General features: G+C 32.6%; 2 protein-coding genes across 2 annotated transcripts; one reads left to right on the top strand and one right to left on the bottom strand.

The window, feature by feature from the left end:
• The first annotated feature begins 127 nt into the window (after positions 1–127).
• LOC107366221 (outer mitochondrial transmembrane helix translocase) lies at positions 128–1,977 on the top strand. The gene is made up of 4 exons (XM_015933807.3): positions 128–414; positions 501–799; positions 922–1,153; positions 1,255–1,977. The coding sequence occupies exons 1-4, from the start codon at positions 268–270 to the stop codon at positions 1,750–1,752; spliced, it is 1,176 nt and encodes a 391-aa protein (XP_015789293.1). The 5' UTR covers positions 128–267; the 3' UTR covers positions 1,753–1,977.
• A 383-nt stretch (positions 1,978–2,360) lies between these two features.
• On the bottom strand, positions 2,361–6,191 carry LOC107366271 (cdc42 homolog). Its single transcript, XM_015933856.3, has 4 exons — positions 5,773–6,191; positions 5,147–5,261; positions 3,476–3,793; positions 2,361–2,901 (listed from the first exon to the last, which is right to left on the bottom strand). Exons 1-4 carry the CDS (start codon positions 6,069–6,071, stop codon positions 2,833–2,835), a joined length of 801 nt encoding a protein of 266 aa, XP_015789342.2. The 5' UTR covers positions 6,072–6,191; the 3' UTR covers positions 2,361–2,832.
• Positions 6,192–17,092: the final 10,901 nt, after the last annotated feature.

The following is a 17,092-nucleotide window of genomic DNA, read 5'->3' on the forward strand; positions in this document are numbered from 1 at the left end:
TACTTAGTTGTTTAACTATCTAACCAGATCCTTGAGTAATCATAAACCATTTATCTTTGGATTTAATTTTACCCTATCCACTGTTTGTTTTCATTAACATACAATCCCTTTTTTTTCATTCATTTGTTCAATCAGATGTTTTACAGCTTTTCATGTTGAATAATGTGATTGAGATTTTTTAATCATCTATTTTTTTTGCTTGCTTTTTGTTGGTTTATTTCTTATTTTTTTGACCGATCTATCAATTTTTCACGTTATCTTTCCAATATGGATCCCAATCCATCTCTAAGGCCAGAATTAATTGCTCTATTGATTAGAGCCGCTGTTGTAGGTGCAATGACTTATGCTGGAATCAAATTAGTTGTGAATATTATGGACCCAACAACATCCCAAAAGAAGAAAGCCAAAACTAAGGTAAATAATTTAGTTAAACACGTGTTCAATTATTTTCTTTCAAACTATACACGTTTCTCATTTCAACATTTGTTTCTTTGACACAGGCTATGGAAATACTAAGAAATCTTGGGATTGCTTCAAAAGGTGACGATTTAAATGAATATGAGTACATAATTGCTAGCGATTTATTAAATCCTAAAGATATTGACGTTACATTTAGCGATATTGCTGGTCTTGACAATATCATTGAAGAATTGAATTTACAAGTTATTCTCCCGTTAACTTTTCCTGAATATTTCGAATCTAATTTACGGCAACCTCCAAGAGGTGTTTTATTTCATGGTCCTCCTGGTTGTGGTAAAACAATGTTGGCCAAAGCTATTGCTAAAGAGGCTAATGTCAGGTAAAAGTTTTTTGTGACCCTTGCCAAATCAGCTGAAAATGTATGTTTCCAGCTCAAATTATTCAATTTGAATTTTCATAAACTTTCTAGATTTTAACATTTTTGTTTTGTTCCGTTGATAGATTTATGAATTTAAGTGTCTCTGCATTAACTGATAAATGGTATGGAGAATCACAAAAACTGGCTCAAGCTGTTTTCACTCTAGCTTTGAAAATTCAACCTTGTATCATCTTTATTGATGAAATTGACTCATTTCTTCGATCAAGAGATTCTCATGACCATGAAGCCACAGCTATGATGAAAGCACAATTCATGACTCTTTGGGAAGGAATCTTATCATCAAAAAAGTCTCAAGTAATTTTCTTTGAGTGAATTTGATAATATTGAAAGCTGTTCAGAGCTTGCATCAAATTTCAGAAATTTAATCCCAACTCATTGTTACATTTCATTTTTAGATCGTTTTGATTGGTGCAACGAACCGTCCTCAAGATGTTGACAAAGCTGTTTTACGAAGAATGCCTTGCATGTTCCAGATTGATTTACCTAAGGAAACTGAGCGTAAACAAATTCTTGAACTTATTCTGAAAAATGAACATCTTGAAGCCGATGTAGATCTTGATGAAATAGCAAGTCTTACTCCTGGTTATTCTGGAAGTGACCTGAAAGACTTATGTCGTCGAGCAGCTATGAAGAGTCTCAAAGAACTGAATGAAAGTTTGTTCAGCATGTCAAAAGAAACCACATCTAATTCAACAGATGAACAACAATCATTTAATATTCAAAGTTCCCTGTCATTTAGTGCAAAACAAATTCTCTCTCGTGCTAGAACATCCGGTTCTCGAGCTCCTGAACTTAGATCAATGACAATGGACGATTTTATTCATGCCGTTAACTCCATAGATAATTCAAGAACTGGAATTAAACCAAATAGATCAAGAATTCCTTTAGATTAACTATGAATTTAAGAGATTACCATTAGTTTGCCGTTACATTTCTGAACAAAGCATTTTTAAAAGGGTAATTTTGTGTGTTTTTGCACAAATTTAATCTGTAAATGATAAATAGAATAAGTCGTTAAATTAACAATACAATTCGTTATTTATTCAATCCCAAATGCTACAATATTAGTTGAAAACTTGTTAGATCTTCAAATAAAAGCATAAAATCTACAATTCAAATTCTTGTCAAAAATATGAATGAAACAGATTTAAAATATAGTCTTTGAGCTAGAAATACTATTGAATTTATTCTGAAGGTGTTGAAGCTTTGCTTCACATTGAACTTGAATTACTTTCCACTCGACTATTTATTTTTCATTTCATTATTGGTGAGTTTCAGTCAGTTACGGATTATTATTGAGTGTTTTTTATTATTGTATTAATTCGCGAAAAAATTTAAAAAACAAATTTTGTTTAAGCAAATTCCATTTTACTTTCTCTTTTTGTTTGATTCACAATTCAATTACGTAAAATATGAACATTTAATTTTGTTATGTATCTTCAATTTGAGCTAAATTGGTTGAAAATGACCAACAATATAAATAAGAGAAAATTCAGGAGCATTGGTTGTAACAAGTCTATTTAGTTGGAATGCTGAAAAATCACAGAAATGGTTCAAGGAAAATTTGATGAAAGCTTACATTTGAAGTGAATGGCTTGAAATGTTCACAGAAAATGTATGAAAAAGGGTTTAAATTGTACAAAAGCGTCAGTTAACTGCTCGGTAATAGGAATATATGAGTAAACTTGAGCCAGTCAGGTAGAGACAGCCTCACAAATAGCTGTCTATACATGTGTATATGTAAATTAATTCAGTACAATTTTAAATAGTAGGAATGATCAAAGGTGAATTGTTGTTATGAATATAAAATTGGAAACAAAATCGAAGGCGTTTGAATGTGTAATACTTTGACATTGTACGATCAAGTTGATAAAGGAATCCAAAAGACAGTCATTTGATTTGGTTTAAGGAAAGGTATAATGCTTAACAACTTTCGCATTTCACCATTTATGTCATGTAACATGTAATATTATTTAAATGATTAAACAACGACTTTTCTTATCTACATCCCCAATTCCGGCTTTTATGGCTTCCAAAATTACCTGTGTTCAAAGAGAAAAGATTGAAAGATTAGATTTTCAGTTTCACAATTAATTTACAAAGGTTTATCAGAATAAATATTGGTTGTTTGATTCTGGTTGGTTTTGATTTCACTTTGATTGACTGACTGTAATTTGATAGTTTTTGAGTTTACTTGAAACAAAATCTATTTTAAAACAGACTAATAGGAATTGTGAATATTCATTATAATGATGTCTTTTACTGTTATAATAAGATGTCAAGTTAAACCACAAGCAAGTAGGTTGAGAAGACATCTTTGAGTGATTTTTTTAAAATAAAGCTCAAAGGTATCTTACAATGAGCCTATTAAATTGTGTCAAGCTTGAAACAATTCTGACACAACAAAAATAAATTATTTTTTCCATTGCTGCTGACTGAAAGCTATAAACTGTAAGTGATGAACCAAGCCTGTCAGACCAGGAATACATGGAGAGCATACAAAATTTAAGTGTTAATTTGTGAAATTTGCTTCGAGATGAATGTATAAAAAAGTGGAAACTTTTTGAATGACATTAAATTTCAACATTTGACTTCATGATTGAAGAGGTGTCTTACATCCTTGATTCCGGATAAACTTTTAGCTGAACATTCAACGTAGCTAGAGGCATTCAATTTTTTAGCCAATTTACGACCCATAGTGGTGGTTATGAATGTTTCCTCAGATCCATTTCTTTGAGAGGTTAAAGAATCGATACACTTTGAACGGTACCACGGGGTTGTAGCTTGATTTGCTGGTCTGAGATCACTTTTTGTTCCAACCAGAATAAAAGGAACTCTGGGTGCATGTTCCTTAATTTCAGGATACCATTTAGAAATAATGTTTTGGTATGAATTTAGATTGGCAATGCTGAAGCACAGCAAAAACACATTAGTCTGCAAATAGAGAAGGAGTAATAAAATTAGAGAAATCGTAATCAGAAAAGTGTTCATGAAATAAAAATGAAAGTGAATGGAATATAAATCAGCAATTCTGATTTCATCTTGAAGAAACATGGAAAGTTATAACCTTTAGTCGAATCTTTTCAAACTTAAATTTCAAATTAGTCAAGAAGTAATTATAAAACTGAATGACTCTAGGTTTTCAGAGCTGTGAGATTTGGCCAGACCAATAAGTTGAAAAAATATTGGGAAATGATTGGTGAGAAAAATTCATTGACCTGCTAATAAAATCATGTAAGCCTTGACATTTGACTAAATGTTGAATTGATTTGTGCAAGTTCAAAAGGAAGGAGAAAAAAAATAATTTTTTGGATTGAAACATGAACTTCATCTTTGAAATATTAAATCTTCTAAATACTAAATATAGAAACTATGTTCAGAAACTGGAGACAAAAAAATGTCGATAAACAAAATATGTTGATAAAGTACGCTAACAGATTGAATCATTATTGATTGAGCCAATTATACTGAATTCATTTTCAACATACCATTTGTACATATTAGGTAGACTGCGAGACTGAAAGAACAAATGGAAGCTTCTATTATCAACTAATTGCGATTTAAATGATCAACAGTTGGACAAATTCATTAGTATCGTCTAAAACAGATTGACTGAACAATTTGAAATATACAGACAATTGTTTGTTTAAAGCTAAATGTTAACGGTTGATAAATAATTCAATTACTCATCATTTCACCTAGGATTTGATCAAAGTATTTGAAGTTGGTTAAATTATAATGGACATGTGAAAGTGAAGGAGAGAAAAAAGGTTGACAATTACCAAAAGAATAAATATAATCAACTAACAATATAATTGGGAACAAAGAGTAAAGAAGAAGAGACTGCGATGAATAAAATACAGATTTGTCGCAGTCTCTTCTTCTTTACTCTTTGATTGGGAATAATCAATTTACGAATTTCTCAGCTATCACAACTACTGCTACCAAAAGAAGTAAATATCGTTTGAATATCATTATTAAAAATTAGATAACTGGATCGATGAATGATGAAGCGGATGAAATTATCTATGGGCAGGAACGGCACTAACTAAACAACCAGTTTACACTTATGTAGAGGAGATAAAAGATAAATTGATTGTCAAAACAGTAACCTGTTGATACTGTGGAAGAATGATGTTAATAAAGGTGAATAGAATGAGTTGACAGTTAGAGCTTGACAAGTTATTTCAAATTGACTGCGCAATTCATCAACATTCGTGAACATAACTCCTAACAACGTGATTAAATAGCCACTGGAAATGAATATCATATACCAAATACTATTACCCCAGGATAAGAGAGCGGTCTCAGCCTTTCATAATCTTCTTGACCAGCAGTATCCCAAAGAGCCAGTTGATAATTTGATCCTCGGTAGTCTTGTGTTCCAGTGTAATTTTCAAATCTATCCATTGGCGATGAGTAGTATTACGGTTCCAATTGTGACACCCAAATATGAAAGAAACAAAAATAGAAAAAAAATCATTATTAATAACAAGAACATTGATAGCCATTGTACACCCAAACCCTCACACTTGAAGTAACCTTTTTTCGCTAGTATAATAATCAATGTAAATGAATCGTTGTCGAGGCAACTTTTTCCGGAAGCAATTTATAAATGACGATTTTCAAGGTTGTTCACTCTCATTGTGATTGAAAATGCTCTTTCCAATCATCACTATCATTCACGCCTGATAAGTTTGACTATTTGGCAAAAGTTCCAATAGTTTCTTTTACATATGGTTACATATTTTGGTCAAATTGCTACAAGCTGTTGAAGTAAAACTTGTAAATACGAAGTCTGGGTACATTGAAACACCTCAATTGATTCAGTCTTTATTTTCTGATCCATCTTTTGTTTCAACTAACAGTCACAGACAGGATTGGGTGGAATAAAAACAAAATTAAATCCTTACACTGTAGGAACATATTCACTGTCCAGAAACACTCCTTGTGTATAAGCTATGCACATACAAGTCTTACCAACAGTTCCATCACCGACGACCACAATTTTTAATGGACTGTTAGCATTAACAACTTCATCTTTTGTTAAAAGGGGCTGTTGAACATGATTATTGTTATCACTTTTGTCTTTAATTTGCACATTATTTGGTCCATCAGTTAAATTAGATTGAGAGTTGCGAGTTTCACTTTCGTCAGGAGATACACTTGCATTTACAGGAGTAGCGTCATTGCCATCACCAGTTGCCGCCATGATTAAGATGTAAGAGCAGCGTCAAAGTCAATCTAAAATGGTTACTTAAATCAACAAAAAAAATCAACTTGATTGTCAATAATAATTTTGAATAATTCAACAAGACTAGAGTAAATGAAATAGAAAAAAGTGAGATAACTAACGGTAATAAAGAGGCGTTAAAGCAAAAACAAAAATCCATTGGCAACACTAATTAGAAGCGCCAATTTGAAAAGCCGTTTTCATCCAAATTAAATCATTAAATATTCATAAAAATAATAAATCTTAAATTTTAAAATCTATGATAATTTAACATCTTATTTCAGTTATGTGATTAATGTCCTCTGTTCAATAAGAGGAGCTTTATTCAAAATCAGAAATATCATTCCCTAAAAATAAGCTTATCTTGATTGTTTGTTATGTTTTGAAAAAGTCATGTTCATTTCAAGTAAACAAGAAAGTATTTCTATTAATTATCGCCATGGATTAAACTGTTTCTAATTATGTTTGGATATTTACTGTTGTGTATTTCATGACTGAACCATAATTCAGGATTAATGGGGTTTCATGTTAAACTCGTGTCCTTCAATGTAGTGGTCGTGATAGGTATTTAACGTATGTAAATGCTAACAGTAGCTACTTAACAAGTACAATGTACTGTTTAACAGTACATTGGGCTGATTGTTAACAAGTGATCAAGATTATTCTTAATAATCGAACAACTATCATGATAACAAACAAGTTCAGTCTACAAGGCGAACAAGGTTTTTGCGTTTTGTTTTTTGTTCAATCAGAATAAGGAAAAAGAGTGAATAACTAAATGGAGAGAAAGGTAGAAAGACTGATTACGGTTGCTGACTGGAAATTCACTTTCAAATTGTTATTTATTATTCCCTTCTGGTAACAGTCTTCACTAGAAACTCTGTGTTACTCTGGTCATTTAGTGCGTTGTTATTTGTGCTCATCTTATTTTGTGTTTTGTTTCCCATCTTGATTTTATCCTTGCCTTACTTTTTGCTTGAACCCACAGTTTGAACTCCATCATGATTGATACAAAAAAAGATTATTTGAAAGATTTGAACGACAACAATTTGACCGATTTGAGTGGAAACTCAGGAAAGAGTAAAAAGTATTTCCATTTTGCCGAGAAACCAAACCAAATATCCAACCCAAAGTTATTGTATTCAAAGCAATCGAAAGGTATCCAAAATGTGCTTCTGGGCCCTCCTCGTGAAGAGACAATTGTGAATTATTCAATTGGTAATGGTATTGATCATGTCGATAGAACGATTAGTCCAACAATGGTCCTTGATGATGGCTATGAGCAGCCCATACGAGCAACAAACCCAGTGGCTAATCCAACCCAAGTTTCAACCCAAGTGACGGATGGAGTTGAATCTGGTAAAACAGTTTCTGTCTCTACTTGTCAATGTTGTGGCAATGAATCAAAACCAATTGTTGGTCGTCAAAACAAATATACTTGGAAATATTTAACCGACATTAAAACTCTTCGGGGTCGAAAGTACCGGCAACATGTTGATAGCAGTTCTCGCGGATCAACACCAGTTGAGGGTGACTCGTCAAGCAATGGTAAATATGAAAGATGTACCAACTCAGCAACATCCCAATCGAGAAAAGTATCACCAATCAGTTGGAAATCAACTTCAACTTCAAATGTTAAAGGCCTTCAATTTAAAGGTTGCCATGTTTGTAATCGTTCAAGACCATATTCATTCTCATCGTCCAGAACTAATTCATTATCAACTAAAAATGACACCGATTGTCCTTATTCAATTGTTTTGGGTTCTCTTCATCCAATCCTTCATTCCTACAAACCAAATTATCGATCAACTGGAAATGTTAACCGTTCAACTAGAAAAGATGAAACTCGACGTTCATTAATCATGATTTTCACAATCACCTCAATTTTACTTTTCTTAATGATCAGCTATTACGGAACAATCATCTATTTAAGAGTGAAAAACTCTAAATTACAATGAATCAATCAAGGTTTTCCGATATTAATACAAATGGTTAACCAAATAAATTAAAATCTCGACATTGAGATATTTTGTAAATAATAAAAACAAGTTCCTGAAAAAATAAGTCTTAATTACTGATTTGTTGATTGTGAATGAAAATTTTGATTGTATTCGTACTGATCTTTTTAGAGTAGAGCGATTTTTCAGAAAATGAACAATTTAATTCAAAAAACTTTTTCAGTAGCCAATTGTTGCAAGATTTTAAAGCTTGAGTAAAACAATTTGAACAACACTCAAAAACAATCATTTTTAAACGAACTACCTCAGACTTCCTCGGTATTCAGTCATGTTATGCTAAAGTCCATAGTAAAATCTAATGATCGTTGAAAAAACAGTGCTCGTAGGTGCTATCATTTTCAAAATATCGACGTTCAAAGTTTTAAGGCCAATGGCCAATATCAAGAGAACCGTCAATGATACGCTAAAAGTATGTGTTTGCTGATGTACGCTAACAGTTTTTATTGACTGAAAATAAGTTTCAGCTCTCTAACTCTTACGATCACAGAAAAAGGAAGGTTTAACCGAAAATCGAAGTGATCTATTGTACAAGGAACAGAAAATATTGTTTCTTATATAAGAGTATTTTCTGGTTGATCATAAAAAATTACATCAGTAAAATGAATTTGGTTAGAAAATCTAGTTCAATGATCGTACAAAAGACTATCGAAGTTTCAACTTTGACCTGAATTTTCTGGAAAACTGTTGATCGGAGAAACTTTTTAATAGCACCAATGGTCTCTGTTTTCCTGCTTCTACAAAATCTTGGTTCGAAAGTCAGATATTTTGTACTGATTCCTTTGAACGAAACACTGTTTAATTATGAGAATAACCAAAGATAACAATAAAATAAAATTCACGTTATTAGTTTTGTTAGCAATATTTCAGGAAGAATCGAGTCAATGTTTTTTCGAAAGCAATGTTACTTGATGGAGAAGAGCTTGACCTATCATTAACTGCAAGATAATGCTTGTAGGTTCAATAACTTTTGAGATATCGATGTCCAAAGTTTTAAGGCCAATGACCAGTATCAAAAGAACCGTTGATGGATTCAAAAAAGTTTTCCATCCTAGATACGTGTACATAAATTTTATCGATTAAAAAAGATTTTCAGCCTTCTAGCTCTAACGGTCACAGAAATAGCCACATTTAACCGAAAATCGAAGTGATCTGTTTTACAAGAAACGGAAGATTTTATTTCTCTAAATAAATGTATTTTCTGGTTGATTATTAAAATTGACATTAGAGAAATGATTTTGATGAAAAAATCTGGTCAAATAGCTGTACAAAAGGCTATAGAAGTTTCAGCTTCGACCTGGATTTTCTCGAAAAGTGTCCATCGAAAACATTTTTTAATGCCTTCAATAGATTGCAGCCTTTTATGGTTCTACAAACCCACAAATTTTCAACTCTTAACTTCAAAGCTAGATCTTCTGTACACATTTCTTTGAACGAAAAGGCTTCTTAACTTTAAAAAGCACAACAATCAATAAAATTACACTTTACAAGTGGAGCCTCCGATCATTATTGATCGTAAATTTCTTCCCTCTGTATCAACAAATTCAACTTATATTTAAAGTCTCAAATGGTCCCATTTCGTATACTAAAAGTTATAAAGTTCTGAAAGACAAACTCAATAAAATCGCAGACATGATAATTGCGTTAAATTAATACAACTGGTGCGATCATGGCTGATCGCAGTTTCTTTTAACCACCCATGCTAACCGTCTTTTCACGGTATTGTCCACCGCCCAATCCAACACATCCTAATCAACAGAATCAAACAACATCACTTTTTAAAGAAACTTTTCTCAACAAAATTGTCCACCAAATTGTCCATCACTTTAGAGTGGCTTTTTTTCACACGCATTTTCAGACAATTTTTATATAAGATCATCCACCACCCAAATCCACAAAATTTGTTTGAAAATGTGGCGGCAATAGTGGTGGAAAAAGCCACTCTAAAGTGATGGACAATTTTGTTGAGAAAAGTTTCTTTAAAAAGTGATGTTGTTTGATTCTGTTGATTTGGTAGATGTGTTGGATTGAGTGGTGGACAATATGGTGGATAATACGGTGAAAATCCGGTAAAAAACGGGTGAAAAAGTCGGTCCCTCTTTACATTTTACTCAAATGACAAAGTTTTACATAAAATCCTGGTCCAACAATCAACCATCAACCTGAATAACAAAAAAAGTTTTTCCCCCTCTCTCATTGTTATTGGATACGGATTCTACATTTTTTCCCCCAAACTCTATTTTCATGAATTTCTCAGAGGTCATGAGATTCTGAGGTCAAGTTTCCTATTTTTCGTCGTTGTAGTTGAATCAGGGCTTTCAGACTGTGTAATTTTTTTTCTTGGAACCCGCTCAGTTTGGCCACAATCTTGACGCAAAAATTTAATACTTTGACTTTATATATTGTATAGATTAGGTTTGTTTGCTAGTTTTTGAAGAAGCTAGACGATTTTATTCGTAAAGTAATTGCTAATCACTCGAGAAAAGTTTGATCTGTCCTGATATCCTGTTGGAAACTGTGAATTTCTTGTCGGTAAGTCCCAAAAACCGAAAGGACACGCTTTGATTGCTACTAATGTTTTGCCTTAAGCTCAAATCATTTTCCTGAAAAGGATCATTTTTAATGTAAATGTTGAAGATTCGAAGTTATAATAGCATATTTTAGTTTACGTAGATGAATACTAATAAACTTTCGTGGCCTAAAAAGCACAATAAAGTTCCACTCATCTTTTGAAAGTCCAAATTTTTCAATATCATCTTAGCATTACAATGAAAAAGAACCATTGAGCTTACAAAAGTATGCTTTGACCTAAACTAATGTTTGGTTTATACTGTGTGTATCTGGATTCACCATAAAATAGAGACAGATCACCAAATCGTATGGCTGTTGGTATATCTAACCAGTAAAACCAGGCCACTTTAATTGCATTGATCCAACAGAAGATATCAAATATTAGGTTGATTATTGTTCGAGATTTAACAGGTTCGATGGAGGGAAGATGGAAACTTATCAAGTGAAGATGGGTCAAGTCATTTTCCAGGTCATACTCTAGTAGTCTATTTGGGTCTGGAGTCCGGTAACTTTTGGGAATCAACAGATAATTTAAAAACCGTTTAAAAATCATTTCTAATTGTCGGCTTGGAGCTTAAAATCAAGCCGAACAGTAGTTGAGAGTAATTTCTTCTCAAAGTAATTTCTTTTGCTGTTCTTGTGACTAACTAACAAGAAATTCGTAGTTTGCAACGATAGATCATGAGTGAGCGAATGATCAAGCTTGTTCTGGAGTATTTAGCGGTTAATTTACGAATGAAGTCTCCTAGCTTCTTCAAAAACTATCAACACAAACGTAATAAAGTGTAATTTATATGATTGTTGTGCTTTTTAAACTTGAGAAGCCTTTTCGCTCAAACAAGTGCGTATAAAAGATTTGTCTTTCGAGTTTAGGGCTGGAAGTTTGTGAATTTAGAGAGACATAGAAGCCTGCAATCTATTGAAGCTATTAAAAAATGTTTCCGATGGACAGTTTTCGAGAAAATCCAGGTCGAAGCTGAAACTTCGATAGCCTTTTGTACAGCTATTGAACCATATTATTTCATCAAAATCATTTCTCTAATGTCAATTTTAATAATCAACCAGAAAATGCATTCATTTCGTGAAATAAAATTCTCGGGTTCTTAGAAACCAGATCACTTCGATTTTCGGTTAAAGCCGGCTAGCACTCTGACCATAAGAGTTAAGAAGTTAAAACTCATTTCTAGAAGATGTAAGTTATTGGGTCACACTTGGGATTGAAAACTTTTTTAGATCCATCAACGGTTCTCTTGATATCGGCCATTGGCCTTAAAACTTTGGACATCGATATCTCAAAAGTTATAAAACCTACAAGCACTATCTTGCAGTACATGATAGATCAAGCTTTTCTCTATCAAATAGCGTTTGTTTTGGAGAAGAGTTTTCTACAATTCTTTCAAAAATATCGATATAAAACTAATTGCGTGAAATTTATTTGATTGTTATCTTTGGTTATTCTCACAATTAAACAGTGTTTCGTTCAAAGGTATGAGAAAGAAATGTCTGACTTTCGATTCAAAATTTTGTAGAAGCATGAAAACAGAGACCATTGGTACTATTAAAAAGTCTCTCAGATCAACAGTTTCCCAGAAAATACAGGTCAAAGTTGAAACTTCGATAGCCTATTGTACAGTTATTGAACCAGATTTTTTCATCAGAATCATTTTCCTTAGCTAAATTTTTTATCATCAACCAAAAAAAACACTTATTTAAGTAATAAAATTTTCTGTTTCTTGTGCAATAGTTCACTTCGATTTTCGGTTAAATCTCCCGTATTCGGTGATCGTTAAAGTTAGAGGTCTTAAGCTCATTTTCAATGGATAGAAACTTTTGGTGTACATTAGCAAACGAACACTTTTTGCAATTCATCAACGGGTCTTTTTATTCTGGCAATTGGCCTTAAAACTTTGAACATCGATATCACAAAAATGGTAGAACCTACAGTCATCATTCTTTCAACAATTATTAGATTTTATTATTATGACTGAATATCAGAAATCTTTTCATCTAATTACTGTAATAACGCATCCTTAAAAATTTTTTACTCGAAAGCCAGGTTTCTCACTTTCTCCTTTGGTATTAATAGTTATGTGATTTAACAAAATGTTACAAGTTAGCGTGCTTTCCAATGACCTCAAGAGATGTTGCAATTAGTTCAGGGATCCTTCTGATGCTTGATCATGAATTTTATTGGAATGCTTTCCAATGTTTCTCGAAACACTAACTTAAAAAGGTCAGAACTTGTTTGGAAACTTGCGGCTTACAATGCAAAGAGACAGTAATTGAGATCAGAAGCACTTTCTTTCGATTTTGCTATGACTTATCAACAAGATCGTTGTAGCATTCAACGGAAAATCAGGAGTAAACCAATCATCAAGTTTTTCTCGATCAAGTCACGATTCCTTTACGAATAACGTTGCATTTAATACCGTTTATATCAAAACAAACCTAATAAAGTGAAATCTATTTGTTTGTTGTGCTTTTTAAACTTAAGAAGCCTTTTCGCTCAAACAAGTGTGTACAAAAGATCTGGCTTTTGAGTTTAGAGTTAGAACTTTGCGGGTTCGTTTAAACATAAGAAGCACCAATCTTTTAGTACCAATGAAAGATTCCTCCGATCAATAGTTTTCGAGAAAATCGAGGTCAAAGCTGTAACTTCGATACCGTTTTGTACAGTTATGGAACCAGATTATTTTACCAAAATCATTTTCATGAAGTGATTTTTGATAATCAATCAGAAAATGCCCTTATTTGTAGAAGCAAAATTTTCTGTTTCTTGTAAAATAGATCACTTCGATTTTCGGTATAATCTAACTTTTCGTGTGACCGTAAGAGTTAGAAAGCTGAAACTCATTTGTAGTCGATAAAATTTGTTGCTGCACTTTGTTCATCGATTACTTTTTTCAATTTTTCAACCGTTCACTTGATATTGGCCATTAAAACTTTGAACATCGATATCTCAAAAGTTATTGCACCTACAATCACCATTCTGCAGTTAATAATAGATCAAACTTTTCTCTATCGAATTGCGTTTGCTTGATAGAAGAATTTGATTCGACTCTTTCTAAAATATCGATGAAAAAATAATAGCGTGAAATTCATTTGATTGTTATCTTTGGTTATTCTCATAATTAAAGAGCGTTTCATTCAAAGGAATGAAAAGGAAAAATCTGACTTTCAAGCTGAGGGTTTTTAGAAACATAAAAACAGAGTCCATTAGTGCTCTTAAAAAATTTCTAAGATGGTCAGTTTTCTAGCAAATCGAGGCCAAAGCTGAAACTTCGATAGCCTTTTGTACAGTTATTGAACGATATTTATTCTTTAAAATTATTTTTCTAGCGTTTCTTTTAAGGATCAACCAGAAAATGCTCTTATTTCGAGAAATAAAGTTTTCTATTTCTTACAGAACAGGTCACCTCATTTTTCGGTAAAACCAAACGATTCCGTGACCTTAAGAGTTAGGAAGCTGGAACTCATTTTCAGTTGATAAAATTTGTTGTTTCACACCAACGACTGAACAGTTTTTTCAATTCATTAACGGTTCTCTTGATATTGGCCATTGGCCTTAAGACTTTGAACATCGCTATCTCAAAAGTTAGAGCACCTAAAGTCACTATTCTTTCAACAATTAGTAGATTTCATTATGGGCTTTTGAATAATTTGATCTAAGAGCGAAGAAAATCTGAGCTAATTCATTTAATAATGGTTTATGTTTGAGTAACCATTCACCTTATAAATCAAAAATCAATGACAACTTAAGTATTAATAATACAATGCATTAACTTTTTTAGCTTCTTAAATAATCTAAAATTTCAGTATATTATAGCCCATAATAGCATCTAATTATCGGTGAAAGAATATGATTTTCACAGAATGCGAAAATCAAAGGGATTCTTTTTTGCAGCAAACAGAAAATTCCTTTCTCGAACTTAAAATTAGCAAAATTTACATCAGTAAAATGATTTTTATTAAAAAATCTGGGTTAGAAGCAAGTCAATACATTTGTGTTTTTGAGTTAACAAGAAAGGCTTTTAGCTTTATTCATTAATATTTCAAGTTTGCTGTATTTCTTGCAGGCCAATATTATCGTGTCTGAAAAAGTCTAATTGTTTCTATTGTATGTCCAGGTACTTTGATGGCTACTTATGCTGGAGGAAAAATACTCTCTATGGAACCATGGATTAAGGGTCAAAACAAAAACTACATTGGCGTATTTCTTGTAGCTTTGGCCAGTTTGGTGTCTGGATTGATTTATGCCTGTTTAATGACACTTGAGTTTACCCCGTCAACTGAACCCGATAAAGATAAATTATCATTTTTCCAAGTTCTTAAAGATGTTTTCCAGATTGGACGATTTAAACAGCTTGTAAAACTATTCACCAAACAAAGGCCCAACAACGGAAGGTTACGTTTAATCCTGTTAATAACTTCTGGAGCGGTTTGTTTGGCTGCTATTTTGGGTGAAGATGGTATTGCTTATCAGTTTGCTCAAAAGGTATATGGATTGACCCAAGATCAATACACTTCATTATACTCTATTTTATGCATCGCTCCAGCCATAGTAACCTCAATAGGTCCTCCAATTGGTAGATCATATTTCGGCTTTTCTGACTCTATTATTGCTATTCTGGGTTGCATTTCACTGATAGCCTTCATCTGATCAGAGGTTTGATATTGTCAGTTCGAGGTTATATCGCTGGTTTCTTGATTGGGGCATTTTGCCGGATAGCCACAGCCGCTATTAGATCATTGGTGTCAGGAATGGTTGATTCAGCTGAATCTGCTCAAGTGTTTACCCTCGCAACTGCTTTTGAAAATTACATCTCATTATGTAGCCTTCATAGCACCAGAATCACCATTTTCCACCAGAATGCTGTTTCTTGGATTCTTCAATCTTCACTTAACCCTTAACATAATCTTAATGTCTTTGGCCTTTATTTATTTACAACGATTGGTAAGTCTAATTATCATTCCACCTTAAATTATCTTCGAACTAAACAAACTTTCAATGTTCAGGATCAATTGGTTCGTAATATAATAATATCCATAAACTGTTGACTCGATCTATCATAAAACCAGCTCTTAAGATTAAACTGGAAGAAGCTTTGTTCATGATGGAATCTTATCCGATGGGATTCCGTTGTTTCCATTTTTTCAGATTCAATTCATCAAGCTTATTATTGGTAAATATAACAGTTTTATAACAGTTTCTCAAGTTATTCAAAAATAATTTCTTCTCATCTCTTGCATTACAGACTTTGCTCGAGCTTGGTGCTCATATGTTACTAAGCGTAATGGCCGTACACATTGATCCTTATTAATAAAATATCTTCCAACAAAAAATTTTACTTGGGGCAATAAGCTCATCATTTTATGAAAATCGTGAGTTACATTTGAAAGTCATCAGTCAAAAGTGTACAAAAGCTTTCGGAGACTAAAATTTAAACGCGCTTCTATCATAAACTGTTTATTTCGATATTTTTCACTAAGGATAGCAATAGCTTCGGTTGCTTTTTTGCTGTGACTTTTATTAATGGGACTTTATGTAAGTATACCAATGATTCCAAGAGTATTTCAGAGCATCCCAATAAGTCCTAGTAGATCAAAGCTCTTTTCAATCGGAGTTAGTCATTTAGAACCAATAATTAGAGGATTATAAAAAAGACTCAAATTTTCTCAACAATTGCATATGCATTCTTTGTTTATGCTCATATGTACCCTTAAAGACGTACCTTTTAACTCGAAAATCAGACTTTTTGTGTTCGAATTCTAGTGTCTCATAACCGACTTCCTACATAACCAGACAAAATCAAGACAGAACTCTTTGATCAGCACTGCAATAAAGCTAATTTGCTATTTAAAGGTTTTTTTATGAAGGGAATGATTGTACTCCTTAATGATACGATTTTTAATTATCGAAATGAAGTGAAGATTTATACTTCAGTTTAGCCATTTTGAAAATCGTCTTTTTGTTTTCTTTACGTCGATGTACAGCCAAAACCATTCGACCGAAAAACTTCAAACTCGGTATAATATGTTTTCTACTTGAGTAGATGTGCTGAAAGAAATTTTGAGGCCAAAGAAGGTCATTTTTCGGGAATTCGACCTTTGACCTCTGGAGGTCATTTGAAGGTTGAAATTAAATTTTTGATAGGTTTTGATTATTGTCGCAAATATTCATCATGATATCATCAATTTTTATCAAATTATGGCTCAAAACACGGAAAAAACACATGCGTTGACAATTTTTTTGTAACCATGATATCTCATGCTAGGATATACTTAAAAACTCGTCATTTGTCAATCCTGTTTAACGCAACCTTGATGAACTGAAATAAAAATCACAGCCATCGTGCCAATTATAGCAACTTTGACATTGGATTTATCAATATCCATCGCTCCCCTAACATGGAC

The sequence above is a fragment of the Tetranychus urticae genome, chromosome 2 (assembly GCF_039701765.1).
Source record: "Tetranychus urticae isolate SD_2017Ah chromosome 2, NJAU_TeUrti_SD_1.0, whole genome shotgun sequence".
Taxonomy (NCBI): domain Eukaryota; kingdom Metazoa; phylum Arthropoda; class Arachnida; order Trombidiformes; family Tetranychidae; genus Tetranychus; species Tetranychus urticae.